The sequence below is a fragment of the Schistocerca nitens genome, chromosome 5 (assembly GCF_023898315.1).
Source record: "Schistocerca nitens isolate TAMUIC-IGC-003100 chromosome 5, iqSchNite1.1, whole genome shotgun sequence".
Lineage (NCBI taxonomy): Eukaryota > Metazoa > Arthropoda > Insecta > Orthoptera > Acrididae > Schistocerca > Schistocerca nitens.
The window spans coordinates 808,141,028-808,158,444 of record NC_064618.1 but is presented as its reverse complement, the minus strand read 5'-3'; the positions used below and the strand labels follow the sequence as shown (position 1 = coordinate 808,158,444).

The 17,417-nt window shown below is 40.1% G+C and overlaps 1 protein-coding gene across 1 annotated transcript in view; it reads right to left on the bottom strand.

Annotated features, from left to right (window-relative positions):
* Positions 1-13,041, bottom strand: part of LOC126259583 (cilia- and flagella-associated protein 157) — a 192,241-nt gene extending 179,200 nt beyond the window's left edge. Inside the window, exons 1-2 of the mRNA XM_049956491.1 lie at positions 12,980-13,041; positions 5,020-5,193 (exon numbers count right to left, since the gene is read on the bottom strand). Of these exons, the coding sequence (XP_049812448.1) occupies positions 5,020-5,147 (128 nt within the window). The 5' untranslated portion in view covers positions 5,148-5,193; positions 12,980-13,041. The remainder of the gene's footprint in view (positions 1-5,019; positions 5,194-12,979) is intronic.
* Positions 13,042-17,417: the final 4,376 nt, after the last annotated feature.

Here is a 17,417-nt window from a genome sequence, read left to right as displayed (position 1 = left end):
TTTTACAGTGTTAAATAATTTGAAAACTCTTCAAAAATAGACCTGGCTTACGAAACAACTTGCAACTCTGTTTGTACCTCTTCCTAAGCTTTTTTTGTCACTGTAGTTCCACATTTAACTGTTAAACATGTGGAGAAATTCTTATGTATAAAATGTATTCTTTTATTATACACATTCTTTAAAATGCACACTTTAGTAATGTGGGATATCTTTATATATCAAATGTATTCCTTTATTATGTATGTTCTTTTAAAATGTATACCTTAACTGTGTGTGATACCTCACAATAGTTATATTTCTTAATATGTAAATTATACATTACTCATGATGACATCAATTGCATGTAAATGCTTAAAGATGTATAAATAAATAAATAAAAATAAAAAAATATTAATTATGTTTCAAGCTGCATTTATCTACAATTTTTAGTTCAAAAGATGGTGTTAATTGTGCTAGTTTTGTCTCTCTCTCATTGTTTTCCTGTACATCTTGTGTAATGTTATACAGTTTTCAGCTTTTCCCATCCATTTCAGTTTGTGCAGCTTCATAAGCTGTTCTAATATTTTACAGGTAGTCCAGTGTGTTTGATCTTGCAGCCTCTGTTTTCTCTTTACCATGGGATATGCTGCATTAAAACAATATTTAATTGTTGTATTAAATGCATCATACTTTTCATTTACATTCTGTATCTGTAAGGTTTCATTCCAGTAGAAACCATTCACAAGCAGAAATTATTTCAGTTTTTTTTTCAGTTACCATCATCTCATCTCTGATAGTTTCTTGACCATAGTAGCTGGCTCTGCCAGCAGTGTGCATATCTTTTTCGAGCTGGTTATGGTAGACTTTTGACATATTTTTATAAAAATAAAAATGTTAGTATAACTTTAATGTGGATCAACCCGTGCAACTGACTCAAATTATCTGACAAATGTCAAATCTGTTGATGTACGCTTGATTCATTTCTTCTCTATTCATAGTTGTCTACCAGGCAGTGCAAAGCCTGACAGCATCATGGTTATGACATCCTCAACTGCTTCATTCACAAAATTTAATGAGTGCTATCTCCCCAACATGGTAGCTATCTCTCTTTCAACTTCTCAGCAGTATGCATGGTTTCTTTTGTTCATTTGTTTTTCCATGATATTGAGTCATTCTGCTATGTGCACTCTCCTAACTAAAATGAATATCAGTTGCCATTATGGGCTGCTAATGTGATAAATGTTGGAAGTTATTCTGAAGGAACAGTTTCATTATGATTAATCACAGCTGAAACTGAATTTAAATGCAGAACTGTGGTGTTTAATATAGTCATTCTAGGCTCATGAGTGTATTTAAATTGTTACTTTCCCAGTATGCCAGTAGCTTAATATGAAGTTGATTCTCTAGGAGTTGATACCATAAGGATTAGATATTCTTTCTAAAGAAAACTGCAAACATTTTGTTAACTGTCTAACCAATGAAAGCTGGACAGATGTGAGATCAGAATCAAGTGCAAGTAATGCATATAATACAGGGTGATTCAAAAAGAATACCACAACTTTAAAAATGTGTATTTAATGAAAGAAACATAATATAACCTTCTGTTATACATCATTACAAAGAGTATTTAAAAAGGTTTTTTTTTCACTCAAAAACAAGTTCAGAGATGTTCAATATGGCCCCTTCCAGACACACGAGCAATATCAACCCGATACTCCAACTCGTTCCACACTCTCTGTAGCATATCAGGCGTAACAGTTTGGATAGCTGCTGTTATTTCTCGTTTCAAATCATCAATGGTGGCTGGGAGAGGTGGCCGAAACACCATATCCTTAACATACCCCCATAAGAAAAAATTGCAGGGGGTAAGATCAGGGCTTCTTGGAGGCCAGTGATGAAGTGCTCTGTCACGGGCTGCCGGGTGGCCGATCCATCGCCTCGGGTAGTTGACGTTCAGGTGCACTCTCCATACAGTTGATTGTGGAATTTGCAGCTCTCTGCTAGCTCTGCGAGTCGATTTTCCTGGGCTGCGAACAAATGCTTGCTGAATGCGTGCTACATTTTCATCACTCGTTCTCGGCCGTCCAGAACTTTTCCCTTTGCACAAACACCAATTCTCTGTAAACTGTTTATACCAACGTTTAATACACCACCTATCAGGAGGTTTAACACCATACGTTCGAAATGCACGCTGAACAACTGTCGTCGATTCACTTCTGCCGTACTCAATAACACAAAAAGCTTTCTGTTGAGCGGTCACCATCTTAGCATCAACTGACGCTGACGCCTAGTCAACAGCGCCTCAAGCGAACAAATGTACAACTAAATGAAACTTTATAGCTCCCTTAATTCGCCGACAGATAGTGCTTAGCTCTGCCTTTTGTCGTTGCAGAGTTTTAAATTCCTAAAGTTGTGGTATTCTTTTTGAATCACCCTGTATATTCATGTCACAATTGGAAATGTGTTTCTCTAAGAAGTTAGTGAGATCCAAGTCTTCAGAACAAAAAGCATACAAACCGTGGATAACTACAGGCATTAGGATTTCCAGTGTAACCACGAAAAGACTGAACCAAGAAATTAAAACTTGCTCAGATCCACAGTTTGTAGAATATGTAAAAACATACAGAAAAATATACCGAAAGGCAATAGCAAAGGCAAAGTTGCTATATAATGACAACTTAATCAGTAACTCAGACAACAAACCACAAACTATATGGGACATTGTGAGGAATGAAACTACTACCTTGGGAGAAGAGGAAGAAATAATACTCAAAAGCAGTGAAAATTGCAATATAGAAAAGAAGGAAATGGCAAACTATATTAATAACTATTTTTTAAATGTACCACATTCACTAAACTTAAACTTCACAAAACAAAAAATAATACGTGCTCCAAGGGTTACCTGCAGCATGAATATTCCTGTGATTAGAAGCTTAAAACCAAAAATGACAGCAGGTGTTGATGAAGTACCAGTTTCAATCATAATAAGGACTGCAGTGCAGATTGCAAAACGTTTAGCACATATTGCAAATTTATCCTTTAGTGAAGGTGTATTTCCTCAGTGACTGAAGATCTCAAAAGTGAGGCCACTATTTAAAAATGTAGACAGACATAAAATAGAAAACTACCATCCCATATAACTTCTTCTTACTTCCTCCAAAATATTAGAGAAACTGATGAAATTGAGAGTCACTAGTTACCTAGACAATAATAAACTTTGGAATAGTAATCAACATGGTTTTTGTGCAAAACGAAGCACAGAAACTGCAGTCATAGACTACACCCAAGAAATAATTAAAAATTTGGAGAGAAACAAAAGTGTAGTAAGAATCAATTTAGATCTATCTAAAGCTTTTGATATGGTCTGCCATGAAATCCTCCTTCATAAGCTGGATGCAGTAGGTATTAGAGGAAGAGTTAAAATGTGGTTTGAGTCATATCTCAAAAACAGATCTCAGATTGTAGAGTTCACCACTGTAAATTCAAATAAAAAAATAAGGTTAGTTTCAGAAGCAAAATAAGTTCCTTTAAGAGTACCCCAGGGCAGCATCTTAGAGCCACTACTCTTTCTCATATATGTCAATGATTTACAGTTACAATATGATACAGCCAAAATTGTACTATATGCAGATGACAAAAGTCTGAAAGTGAGCGACTTTAAAAACTCATTACAGTCAACTACTGACAAAATCCTAAAAAGTATTGAGACTTGGTTCAGTGCAAATAAACTTACACTCAATGCAAAGAAAACAAATTACATACAGTTTGGTAAAATGATTCAGGATGAAGACATTAATCTAGAACTGGATGACAGACTAATAGAGAGAGTGCATTTTGCAAAAGTGTTAGAAATGCATATAGATGAAGCTATGAATTGGAAACACCATGTAAAATTTCTTACACACAGACTTAACTCAGCCTGCTTTGCACTGAGAGTTATTGCAAATGTTTGCACTCTAGAAGGCATCAGAATGGCATACTTCGGATACTTTCATTCTGTTGCCTCATTTGGAATAGTGTTCTGGGCCAGCTCAAAATCTAATTTGAAAGACATTTTTATTTTACAAAAACGGGCTGTTCAAATAATTACCCACTGTCCAACACAAGCTCACTGCAGACCTCTTTTCAAAAAGTTAGGAATACTTACTCTGCCATCAGTCTATATACTTAAATGTGTACTCTTAACCAAAGATAATCTAAGCAATCTCCACACAAATGCAGACTGTCACAACTATAACACAAGGAACAAGAATGATCTCCACACAGAACAAGTAAGAAGAACATGAACTCAGAAGCATGTAAGCCACATGGGCATTAAGCTCTATAATGCACTGCCTCAGTACATTAAAGATTTAAAGGACAATACAAATTTTAAATTGGAACTTAGAAAATTTTTAATTGATAAATGTTGCTACTCGATAAATGAATATCTCGAAGACCAAGAAAATGACTTTACAAACTAACCTCCAAAATTTTCTATATTAGTTTGTTTCAGCTTTTATTATACTTTACCATCTATAGTACTAGTTACATATTGTTACTGAGAAACAAATTACTATAAACCATTTATGTGGAAAGAAACTGTAAGTTTACTGTCATTTATTATAGACAATTTCATTTTGTACATTCTATATTTTAATTTCTGTGTATGACAAATCCAATTGTAGACAGTTTCATTTTGTATATTCTATATTGTTAATTTCTATGTATGACAAGTCCAATATTGTTTGTACAATGACATGGATGCTAAATAAATAAATAAATAAATGAATATGCTTCTACATCTACATCTTTACTCTCCAAACCACTGTGAAATGTACAAAAGAGAGTATGTCCCATAGTACCAGTTATTAGGGTTTCTTCCCATTCCAGTCACGTACGGAGCTTGGGAAGAATGACTATTTCAGTGCCTCTGTGCATGCACTAATTATTCTAATCTTATTGTCACAATCCCCATATGAGAGATATGTGGGGGCATTGTACTATATCCCTAGAGTCATCCTATAAAGCCGGTTCTTGAAACTTTGTTAACAGACTTACCTCTCAACTTTCCTTGTGAGATCGGTTATTTGAAGCTGATACAATTCCTTGTCTACCTCACTTAATTCCTCAACTACTTCTTCTTTTTCCTTTTTCTTGTTGCCTTTCTTCCCGCCTTTCTTCCCCATTCTTTTGCTCTCTTCTAGTAGTTTTGTTTACCTGGCCTGAAAAGTACTGAAAAAATTGTATTTATCAGCAGGCCTGTTGATATAATCAGCACTGCAATTATACTAGTACTTGTTTGAATTTGTCATGATGGATATGGAACTATGGTTGTTATGGTCAATGTTAAACTGCATGCTCAACCAACTTTCACAGAGTGGAAGCACTAAAATTTTAATTCTTTTGCATTGTGAAAGGTGGCTGCAGCTATATTTCTAACATTTAGTACTTTCTTGTTATTAAACAGGAGTGGGGTTCACACAACACATAAATTTCTCATTCACCATCTGGATTTCAGAAATTACTGTCAATGTTTCTCAGACAAACTTTTAAATTTAGTAGTAAAATACACTCCTGGAAATTGAAATAAGAACACCGTGAATTCATTGTCCCAGGAAGGGGAAACTTTATTGACACATTCCTGGGGTCAGATACATCACATGATCACACTGACAGAACCACAGGCACATAGACACAGGCAACAGAGCATGCACAATGTCGGCACTAGTACAGTGGATATCCACCTTTCGCAGCAATGCAGGCTGCTATTCACCCATGGAGACGATCGTAGAGATGCTGGATGTAGTCCTGTGGAACGGCTTGCCATGCCATTTCCACCTGGCGCCTCAGTTGGACCAGCGTTCGTGCTGGACGTGCAGACCGCGTGAGACGACGCTTCATCCAGTCCCAAACATGCTCAATGTGGGACAGATCCGGAGATCTTGCTGGCCAGGGTAGTTGACTTACACCTTCTAGAGCACGTTAGGTGGCACGGGATACATGCGGACGTGCATTGTCCTGTTGGAACAGCAAGTTCCCTTGCCGGTCTAGGAATGGTAGAACGATGGGTTCGATGACGGTTTGGATGTACCGTGCACTATTCAGTGTCCCCTCGACGATCACCAGTGGTGTATGGCCAGTGTAGGAGATCGCTCCCCACACCATGATGCCGGGTGTTGGCCCTGTGCACCTCGGTCGTATGCAGTCCTGATTGTGGCGCTCACCTGCACGGCGCCAAACACGCATACGACCATCATTGGCACCAAGGCAGAAGCGACTCTCATCGCTGAAGACGACACGTCTCCATTCGTCCCTCCATTCACGCCTGTCGCGACACAACTGGAGGTGGGCTGCACGATGTTGGGGCGTGAGCGGAAGACGGCCTAACGGTGTGCGGGACCATAGCCCAGCTTCATGGAGACGGTTGCGAATGGTCCTCGCCGATACCCCAGGAGCAACAGTGTCCCTAATTTGCTGGGAAGTGGCGGTGCGGTCCCCTACGGCACTGCGTAGGATCCTACGGTCTTGGCGTGCATCCGTGCGTCGCTGCGGTCCGGTCCCAGGTCGACGGGCATGTGCACCTTCCGCCGACCACTGGCGACAACATCGATGTATTGTGGAGACTTCACGCCCCACGTGTTGAGCAATTCGGCGGTACGTCCACCCGGCCTCCTGCATGCCCACTATACGCCCTCGCTCAAAGTCCGTCAACTGCACATACGGTTCACGTCCACGCTGTCGCGGCATGCTACCAGTGTTAAAGACTGCGATGGAGCTCCTTATGCCACGGCAAACTGGCTGACACTGACGGCGGCGGTGCACAAATGCTGCGCAGCTAGCGCCATTCGACGGCCAACACCGCGGTTCCTGGTGTGTCCGCTGTGCCGTGCGTGTGATCATTGCTTGTACAGCCCTCTCGCAGTGTCCGGAGCAAGTATGGTGGGTTCTTTTTTCCATTTCCAGGAGTGTTATTAGCAGCTGATGTACATTCAGTTCTATGCAACAAAAATTGTAAGAATCTTTAGAGATACACATAGAAAATGAATGTGTATATCATTATGTAGATGCGCAAATGTTGCCAGTAACACAATGATGTTTCTAGTATAGTTTCTCTGACCTCACAATATTCACAGTGACTTTTTGATGCATACAGAAACATTGTTGCAGAAAGTACAGGTGATTTGCAGGTGAAATATCCTCTTCAGTTTTAGTTTAGCCAATAGTTTAGTCAATATTTGTTTGTTTATAGAAATGATCTTGAAAACACTGTAGCCAAAGCAGGTCATCACACCTGTATGATGAAAGATGCAAATTTAAGGCTCATGTACAAGGAAACTACAATATTACCAGGCAAGCTGGGCTGATGTGCAGTGTTATCACAGTTACTACAGGTTTTTGCTTGCTTCATGATAAACTTTTAGTACATTTTGTGACTAATGTGCATCATTTTGATGAAACTTTATAATTTATTAGTGTTATGTATAAATCAGTTAGTATTATGGGCATCCAACTTGTCACTTGTGAACTACAGAAAAGTAGCAATAGTTGTGTAAATATTAGTGTGGGTAAAAAATGGTACATAGCTTTTTGATTTCTTTCACATTATCTAAGCTTTATGATTTCTTTCACATTATCTGTATGTTACTTGATTTTATGAACACATCATAAAGTTACCCTGTACATATATCTCTGCATTAATCATCTGTTCTGTTCTAAGTAACTGCGTGTTAAAAGATCATTTTCTTCCTTGAAATAGTTCAAGTGTGTTTATCCCAGACTCAGTTTAAACAGTAGAACATGCTAACAACTGATTCACAGCCAGCATCTTAACTTTTAAATCTTTTAAAAATTCAAATTATGCAATTCCAAGCGCAAAAATATGACTTACTGGCACAAAAAATGAAGCTCAACAGACATACGCTAAATAAAATTTTGCCTTTGAAATGTCTACACACACAGATGAATAATAAACTGAGGGGCCACAAGCACATAGATAAGTTTCTCATAAATCTCACTTCTGTCTGCTTTGACCTTAAAAATCTCTCTCACTGAGTTGGCTTGAGGACAGCACTGCTAACAACCTTTGCATATATTCTTCTATGGAATAATCTTCTTGCAAACTGCATCATGCAGAAGCCTTCTCACAGTCCTTGGGAATCTTGCATTTACGTGCCACAAGATTTACAACCTAATGGTATTTGTAGCTGGTTACAAGAATGACTTTAGAATGAATTGTGAAATTTTAGCCACAATGCTACGAGGGTCACTCCAAAAGAAATGCACACTGCTTTTGTAAAAATACAGTTTTCATTCTGCATGTGTGAAAGTTTTATAGTGTGCAGATACATCTTTCCTGCTTGTTTTCAAACTTAGTTCAACCTGTTCCCTTGAGTGGCGCCATCACAGCATATTTTCAAGATGGCTGCTACACTTGACGTTCATCAGAAGCAACGTGCTGTCATAGAATTCCTGTGCTGTGAAAACGAGACTGTGGGAAACATCCACAAGAGGTTGAAAAAGGTGTATGGAGATGCTGCTGTTGATTGCAGTACAGTTATTCAGTGGGCAAGCAGGTTACGTGATGAAAGCAGGCACGGCAATACTGAGGATTGTCCTTGCAGCGGCAGGCCTCATACTGCACACACTCCAGACAATGTGCAGAGAGTTAACGAATTGGTGACTGCTGACAGACGCATCACAGTGAACGAATTATCATGCTACATTGGGATAGGGGAAGGAAGTGTTTGCAGAATACTGAAAGTGTTGGCGTTAAAAAAGGTATGTGACAGGTGGGTTCCCAGGATGTTGACAGTGGCTCACAAAGAAACAAGAAAAACAGTATGCAGCAATCTTTTAGAACAGTATGAGAATGGTGGAGATGAATTTCTTGGAAGAATTGTGACAGGTGATGAAACATGGCTCCTTCATTTTTCACCAGAGACGAAGAGGCAATCAATGGAGTGGTGTCATGCAAATTCACCCAAGAAAAAACATTCAAAGCCACACCTTCTACTCGAAAAGTTATGGCTATGGTGTTATCAATTCCAAAGTACTCTTGATTGTGGACATCATGCCAAGTGGAATCACCATAAATTCTGGTGCATACGTGATGACACTGAAGAAACTTCAAGCTCAACTGAGTCATGTTCAACCACATCGGCAAAAGCAGGATGTTTTGCTGTTGCACGACATTGCACGGTCACATGTCACTCAAAAAACCATGGACGTGATCTCGGATGGACAACACTGAAACATCTGCCTTACAGTCCTTACCTGGCTCCATGTGACTATCATCTCTTTGGAAAACTGAGAGACTCTCTTTGTGGAACAATGTTTGCAGATGATGACTACCTTGTGCATGCTGCCAAACAGTGGCTCCAACAGGTTGGTCCAGAATTTGACTGTGCAGGTGTACAGGTGCTGGTTCCAAGATGGTGTAAGGCAAAAAATGGTTCAAATGGCTCTGAGCACTATGGGACTTAACATCTATGGTCATCAGTCCCCTAGAACTGAGAGCTACTTAAACCTAACTAACCTAAGGACACCACACACATCCATGCCTGAGGCAGGATTCGAACCTGCGACCGTAGCAGTCGCGCGGTTCCGAACTGAGCGCCTAGAACCGCGAGACCACCGTGGCCGGCGGCGTAAGGCAGTTGAGAGGGATAGAAATTATGTGGAGAAATGAAAATATTGTTCCTAAAGGATGTATCTACACACTGTAAAACTTTCAAACATGTAGAATAAAAGATGGATAAAAAAAAAATAGTCTGCATTTCTTTTGGAGTGACCCTCGTAGAAGTACAAATTGCCATATATATCTTATGACTATGAAAACTAATACTAGGAAGCATACAAAATAACGAAATTTTAATTGTTGTGTATAGTATAGTAAATAAGACAATGGAAAATCCAGGATTGAATAATAACAATATTATGAAAAGGACAGATTACTACTCACCAAACGTAGGAGACGCTGAGTCGCAGTCAAGCATAACACATAGTCACACAAGCATAAGTCTGGTCTCAGTGACCAGAGGCAGTGGTCATGTGTGCGTGGTTTGTGCTTGTGTGAATGCGTGCCTATTTTCCATTTTAGAAAAGGCCTCTTGGCCAAAAGCAGCCTTTTTGTTGTGTCTGTCTACTACTCAATGTCTCCTGTGTACAGTGAGTGGCAGTATAGCCGTCTCATAATATTATAGTATAATAAGAAGAATACGTAATTATCTTAAACGTGATTTGGGGGTGTACAGGATGTGAAAGGCAGTAATCAAAGTTATTGCTTCTGGCACCAACAACTGCTCTAGCCTGTTGATAATACAGTAAAACTGAGCTCGGATGACAAATATTACTAAACCTTTGCTGCAGAGTCCATCAATCTCAGTGTATGGTAGGTGGTGATGCTCAGTCTCTCAGCAATCTATGACCACGCTTCCATTGGAAGGAAGGAAAGACAATTGGGTGACATTTAGGTCATTAGAGACGGAGCACAAGCTCAAATTGTTTCAAAGATTGGAAGGAAGTTGGCTGTGCCCTTTCAAAGGAACTGTCCCGGCATTTGCTTAGAGCGATTTAGGGAAGGAAACCTAAATCTGGATGGCCAGATGCAGGTTTGAACTGTCATCCTCCATAATGCTTCCAGTAGGTGAGAGATATGGAGAAAATTCTGGTAGCAGTTGAATACCCAATGTATTGATGTAGGTCAGAACAGCACAGGCAAGATGAGGTCTTGCATTATCTTGTTGAAAGATAACATGACGGAGACCCTGAAGATGTGCACAGCCACTGGTCTTGACATGTCTGAAGAATAATGACTGCTGTCCAAATTATCAGCTAAGTGAGCCAGAGGTGATTGTGTTATGTCCCCAGTGGCATCCCATACTATCATTCCAGGTGCTGGGCCCATATCATAATGACAAATGTTATATGGCAATGCTTGTTCTCCTCAGAGTATCCATAAATGGATAGACACCTCTACATACAGAACTAGGACTCCTCTGAAGAGACAATGTGCTGCCACACCTGTGACCAATACTGTCACTGGGCACACTCCTATTGGTGCACCATTCTCTGTTGCCGTATCAAAGAAAGCCACAACAACAGTTGCTGTGCTGACTGTCTATGGTGCTCCAGATATTACCACGCTCTCCGCGAGGGCATTTGTTTTCCTGCAAACTAACGTGATCGTTCTTAATAGAATATGAAAACAGGAAAGTCATGGCATAACTTGACTAAAAGAAAGGATCAATTGATAGATGAGTAATGAGGCATCGAGAAGTCATCTATTTGGTAATGGTGGGAAGTGTAAGGAGAAAACATTGTAGAGGGAGAGTAGAACATGAATACGCCAACCTGATTCAAATGACTCTAGGTTGTAGCAGTTAAGCAGGGATGAAGAGGCATGAACAGGATAGGCTATAGTCGAGATGGCATGAGAAGATCTCTGACAGCTCACAGCACTGTTGCCAGATTTCAGCTGTGAAGCGCTAACGGTTGCAGGCGAAAGCAGTAACCATCTACAGAGCTGTGAAAACGTTACATTGGTTGAGGTAGGTCTACCGTAGGTAGCTGCCACGCCCAGCCCACTACAACTGTCAGTGGTCAATTTAGACCGACTTGACTGTAGCATACAGAGCTGCAACAAGGTTGTCTTGGGACTGAACACCACAACAACAACACTCGACAGACACATTTTTCACGCAACTCTCTCACATTTCACAGGACGAAAGGACACCTTTCCAATTACGTCTCTGTATGTCCATCATTTAGAGATGGTTGCGGGACTTGGCTGTTCGATACAGAAGGTCAAATCAAACGTCTTTCAGCCGTCTAGTTTCCAAACTTATTTTATGTGGCTACCAGTTTCAGCATTTTACTACGATATCTTCAGGCCGCTGACCGACGTGTAGGAAGATTCTACCTGACCGACGTGCAAGATGATTCTACCTCGCTTCTGATCAATACAGGGGCCAGCAATACTGGTATTAGTAGATTTTTGCTATAGTGATCACTTCAACCATCATCTGACGTAGGTCGGTCAGGGGTCTTTAGATCACATAGAAAAACGCTGAAACTGGTAACCAAATAAAATAAGTTTGAAAAGTAGACGGCTGAAAGGTGTTTAATTTGACATCCTTTCCAATTCTGCGGCTGAACCTATCCCTCAGAGCCTCCCAGTCAACCATGCCACACGATTTTACTTCCTTTGGTGTAGAAAATATTCATAAAACCAAAGCGCAATCAGTTTCTTACGACAACTTTTAAATTTCTGAAACATCTCATGAAATACGTAAGTTAGCTGTTGACAAGACATTAAGTTTCGTCAAAAACAGGAAGATAGATAGCCTGGGCATCGACAGTTCTTCACTGAGTGCCACGTAAATATCTTATTTGCTGAAATTCATTCAAACCAATTTTTTTCCCACAAATCTGCTGCGCTGTGACATTTCCACGTTTAACTTTATCTTTACAGGAATTTTTTGACACTGTGTAATACTTTTTCGTGTTATCATTACTACTTCTACTATCCGTGTTACCATCTGAACTCTTGGACATCACTTTTTATGTACTATCTGCTTATGTATGGTTTAGATTGTAAGCCTCATGATCATTTACATATGGTTAGTACTGTAATAATCTGACACGGTCTACATCCTAGCGATACATTCGCATCAAGGATGCATGGAACTCGAAAATAAATTAAGAAAAATAAATGTACATCATCAAAACCTGAGTCTTCCTCTCTGCCATATATGCTTTCGACAACAGCCGTACGGCAGCTAAATAGAATTTTATTTTCGAACCATTATACATGCAACCAGTATTCATTACAGTAACTACTCTTACAAAAACGGTGAGATTTATTTCGCGTAGTGTCGGTACTTTGTTTTGTTAAAATAACTGTGCCGTCGTTTACTTATTGCAGTACGTTTTACTTATACCGATACCCTTACTTCAGTTAGTGCTTCTTGATTGCTGTTGCAACAGAGGGTACAAAAGTTAAAATTTTATTAATTACCTTTCTTGTATGCTTGAAACTTGCTCCGTTGAAAGCGTGTGAATCCGCCGTCTTGTTTACCAGCTAACGCACTCACGTTCCCAAGGCGACACTGCTTTTACCTGCGGGTGAATCGAGCATGAAGTCCGGTACGGTAGCGTGAATCAGCTGCTATTCGCTTTCGATATTAACTTACGCTTTGTTAAATATACTTATCCGATAAATATATGTCGTGTGACTAGGGCCTCCCGTCGGGTAGACCGTTCGGCGGGTGCAAGTCTTTCGATTTGACGCCACTTCGCCGACTTGCGCGTCGATGGGGATGAAATGTGATGATTAGGACAACACAACACCCAGTCCCTTAGCGGAGAAAATCTCTGACCCAGCCGGGAATCGAACCCGGGCCCATAGGATTGACGTTCTGTCGCACTGACCACTTTCTTTTTCTCTTCTTGTTGATCTCATTTTGTTCTATATTGTTCGTTGCACCTCGTGATGACTGGGTGTTGTGTGATGTCCTTAGGTTAGTTAGGTTTAAGTAGTTCTAAGTTCTAGGGGACTGATGACCATAGATGTTAAGTCCCATAGTGCTCAGAGCCATTTTGTTCGTTGCATTTGTTCGTGGCGGACGTCCGATGACACTCGTTCAGGTTGTTCGTTGGTCCGTGGACTGGACACGCTGAGCTACCGTGCCAGCAAATAAAGACCAATGCACTTTTTTTTTCATTTTGTTCGTTGATGATCGTTGTGTTTGGTCGTTGCGGATGTCATTTGACATCCGTTCAAGTTCGTTTGTTGATCCTTCCACTCAGTTTCTTATTACAGAAGCCAACCACCTCTCTGACTGAAGCCATTCAGTTACAGGGGACGGACACTTTTCCCATGGATGACCGAGTCAACATTGTAAAGAAACGACTACACTGAAGAGACGTGTATCGCACACACGTGAAGCACACAGCTGACGCCTACATGTCTGTCTCATGTTCAACAATGGAGGTCTCACTGGCACTTTGTTCTGGTATTGTAGGATCTCAAAGGTTGTAAAGCAGATGATGGATCAAATGTTGGACCGAAAGCTTCCGACTTCCGACTGACTGGGGTGAAACCTGACGGTGGATGAAGCAAGCAAAAAAATGAAGAAGATATGCACAATTTATCTACCCCTCAGTTGTTAGTCGTTGTACATATTGACAGCTATATTCTGTTCCTCTAAGCTAGGGTTGCTATATCTAGCTGGGATCTCGTCGGGACACTCTGAGATGAAGGTGTGGAAATGAAGCAAAACATTTACTTAATATAATTACTTTTTATTTAGAACGCAATTACATGGAATTCGTTGCGGCAGAAGTAGTTGGTACACCACATTTTTCGGAAGATTTCACCTTTTTCAGCAAGTCAAGGCGTTACTTCAGTTCTTGAGCCAAACTCGAAACAGTATTTTGCAATATTGGTACAAAATTTGGTCTTGTCAGCATGTCGGGACAAGAAGGTCCATAATGGTAGAGGTAAAGGTGGATAAATGGGCCCCCACTCTGTTTTTTTTATACAACACCTTTTATTTTTAGTTTAATCACCTGAAATTAACATAAAACATATCTCTAGTATGTCCTGCAATAGTTACGACATGTTTTGGTCCAACGATTAATATTTAAAACAAAATTTTATTTTTTTCCTGATACTCCGCATTTTGTTGCGTCAAGAATTTGTGCTGGTAATATGGGCCCCAAGGTAGTTTGAAATAAAAAGAAACAAAAATTTTAAAAATATAATTTTATTTAATTTTTCTTTATAATGAAAGAAAGATTCACTCTGAATATTGTTAATTAGTCTACTGGTGGGATGATTTTCACAGCCTAAGCCTAGCCTATTTACAATAGTCACACAAATAAGCATCTTTTTCGCATCCAGCGCATTCGTTTTGAGCCCACATCTCACAGGCTATACACTGGACCCAAAGTTCACCTCTTGTGTCCTTTGAAAAAATCCCTTCACAAAATAGACATACAGCGTCGTCAACATCAGGGACAGAAACACCAACTTTTTATTTCTTGTGCAAAGCTGGTAGGCCATGCGCCTGACGTCATTTCTGGTAAGGCTGTAGAATTTGGATTCCATAATGAGAAGATATTTAACCAGTTCGTCCTCAAGTCCCTGTGGTAAAACCGGTGGAAAGCGTTTGTAGCGTAGAACGAGGGACAGAGTACACTTTAACCGCTTTTTTCAACCCCATTTTTATCTCTTTAATAGCTACAATAGCATTTGCCATATTTGCTTTGTCCCACGATTGCCGTTTCGATTTTTTTGGGGGAACAAGATGTGTTCGAGGCATCTGAAACATAAAGAGTAACAATATCTGATTGATTTTACGGGGCCCATAATACCAGCAGCAAAAGGGGCCCATATATCCACCCTCGCCATCTTGGGAAAATCGATCTTGCCTACAGTTAGTTTGGTTCGCAACCGACGTTAATTAACGTAAAACGGTATCCCAACAGCAAGCCAAATACGTACCTTACCTTAGTTCTACTAATAACATGTTAGAAATTTGAGTTTTATTCAAGTAAACACTAACCTTTCAAACTTTTGATGACAACGAAAAAATTCACAGCATAACTACTCACAAACCATGACAGCTACTACGTCTGCGCACCGTACAGTGAAGTTTGGCAACTAGTTTTAGTAGTTCATGTGCTCTCCGCTAGAATTCGTGGCCTGTACTTCCAAATATGTAGGGGTCCCATAATATCAAATATGTAGGGGTCCCATAATATCAAATATGTAGGGGCCCATTTTTCCACCTTTGCCTCTAACGGTTTCGATATATTGGGACGGATGACAGCCCTACTCCAAGCTGAATCCCCTTGTAAACAAACATATGGTATGCTCTTTTATTAAGCATCGCTCAAGCGTACGATATCGTAAGACCACTGGAAGGAGGGGCTTACTTGGTATTTTGGTGCCATTCTAGAGCGAATGAAACTCTGAAACATGCTAAAGCATTGAGTTCTTAGGTTCTTTTTGATACATTTAACCCATTTAATCTCTTGTTTCGAATCTCATTGGGCTGTCGAGTCACAGTGCTTAATTTTCAGCAAAGAAACTTTCAAAAATTATGAAATTTGTGTTGAGAAAATTGCAGAAAGCTGGGTTCACGAGGGGGAGGGTCCAGCTTCGTCAATTCTGCCAGTGGTATTGCATACTCGGAATAGTAGGAACACTTTCCCGTCACCCTTTTTAATGTCAGCGATATTTTTTGTGCTATTCATTTTATTAATGTCTATCCTGCTTTCAGATGTTTATTAACTTTTCTTTCAATCACCAGCTTAAATTTACTCATCACATAATAGCTGTTGGCTCTTACCATTAACAAATATTTATTCGTTGTGATGCTTTGGACAATTAATTTACTGATTCCTGTAAATCAAGAGCAGCACTAGAACAGAAGTGAGATCGAGACCACTGTCTGTTTTCGTTCGTATTGTTTCGTCTATGGGTTCTTAACGTAGAAAATGTCATTTCTGGCGTGCTGTATACCAAGAATATGAAGTTCTAATATCGCGCAAGGATTTGAATTTCACATCTCTAATGTCGCCAAAGCATTCTCTGATGTTGTGCATGGATTTTTTACTAGAACAATTCCCCAGCTGCTGACGCAGCTCTGGCAACATCGATTGATGAAACTGGCTCCAGAATTCATTCATCCATTCATAGTGTTCCATAGATCCCACAGAGAACGAGAGTCTATAGCAGGATCAGTTTAAGGCCCAAGCGAAACAAGTCGCTGCTTGAAACGCCATGCTGAGATGGGCGTCAAAAACTCCACGACTTCAAGATTTCCATACGGGACGTATTAAATAAAAGGCTGTTTTAACAAAACTCAGCTGACGCCATTTTTTTCGGAATGTGTTTTTAACGGTTTCTGGTACTTCAGTATGAGCCTCACACAACGGCTAACATATAATACGACAAAACTGAAAGATTACATTGTAAAAGGCTCCTGAATATAGCAGATTTACACAAAGCTCATTGTCTCCATTTTGCAAGAGTCCACAAAAGTAATCTAATTCTTGTTTCATGCTGCATAGTTGCAACTTAGAACACAAAGTTTACACGTTACATTTAATAGCCTTTACACTCGTACGTGCTTATTGTCAGGCAATCACAAAGCGTCATACAAGATAAACCAACTGCTTACTAAGCGGTTGTTGAACAACATTGCGTGTTGTCCCGTGTAATTCTCTTTCTTGTACAGCCACCATTTTCAGGGCCGGTTTAGCCAGGCCCAGCACACACTGGGACATGGAAGCGCAGTGAAGGAAATACTTCGCGACACAATGTGTGCGCATATTGGGAGACACTGTAGACAGTCTTTCCTCGTTGATCCAGAGCGCAGTCCTTCCTTGTGTAGTTGTTTTTGTTGTGTTCTTCAGTCCTGAGACTGGTTTGACGCAGCTCTCCA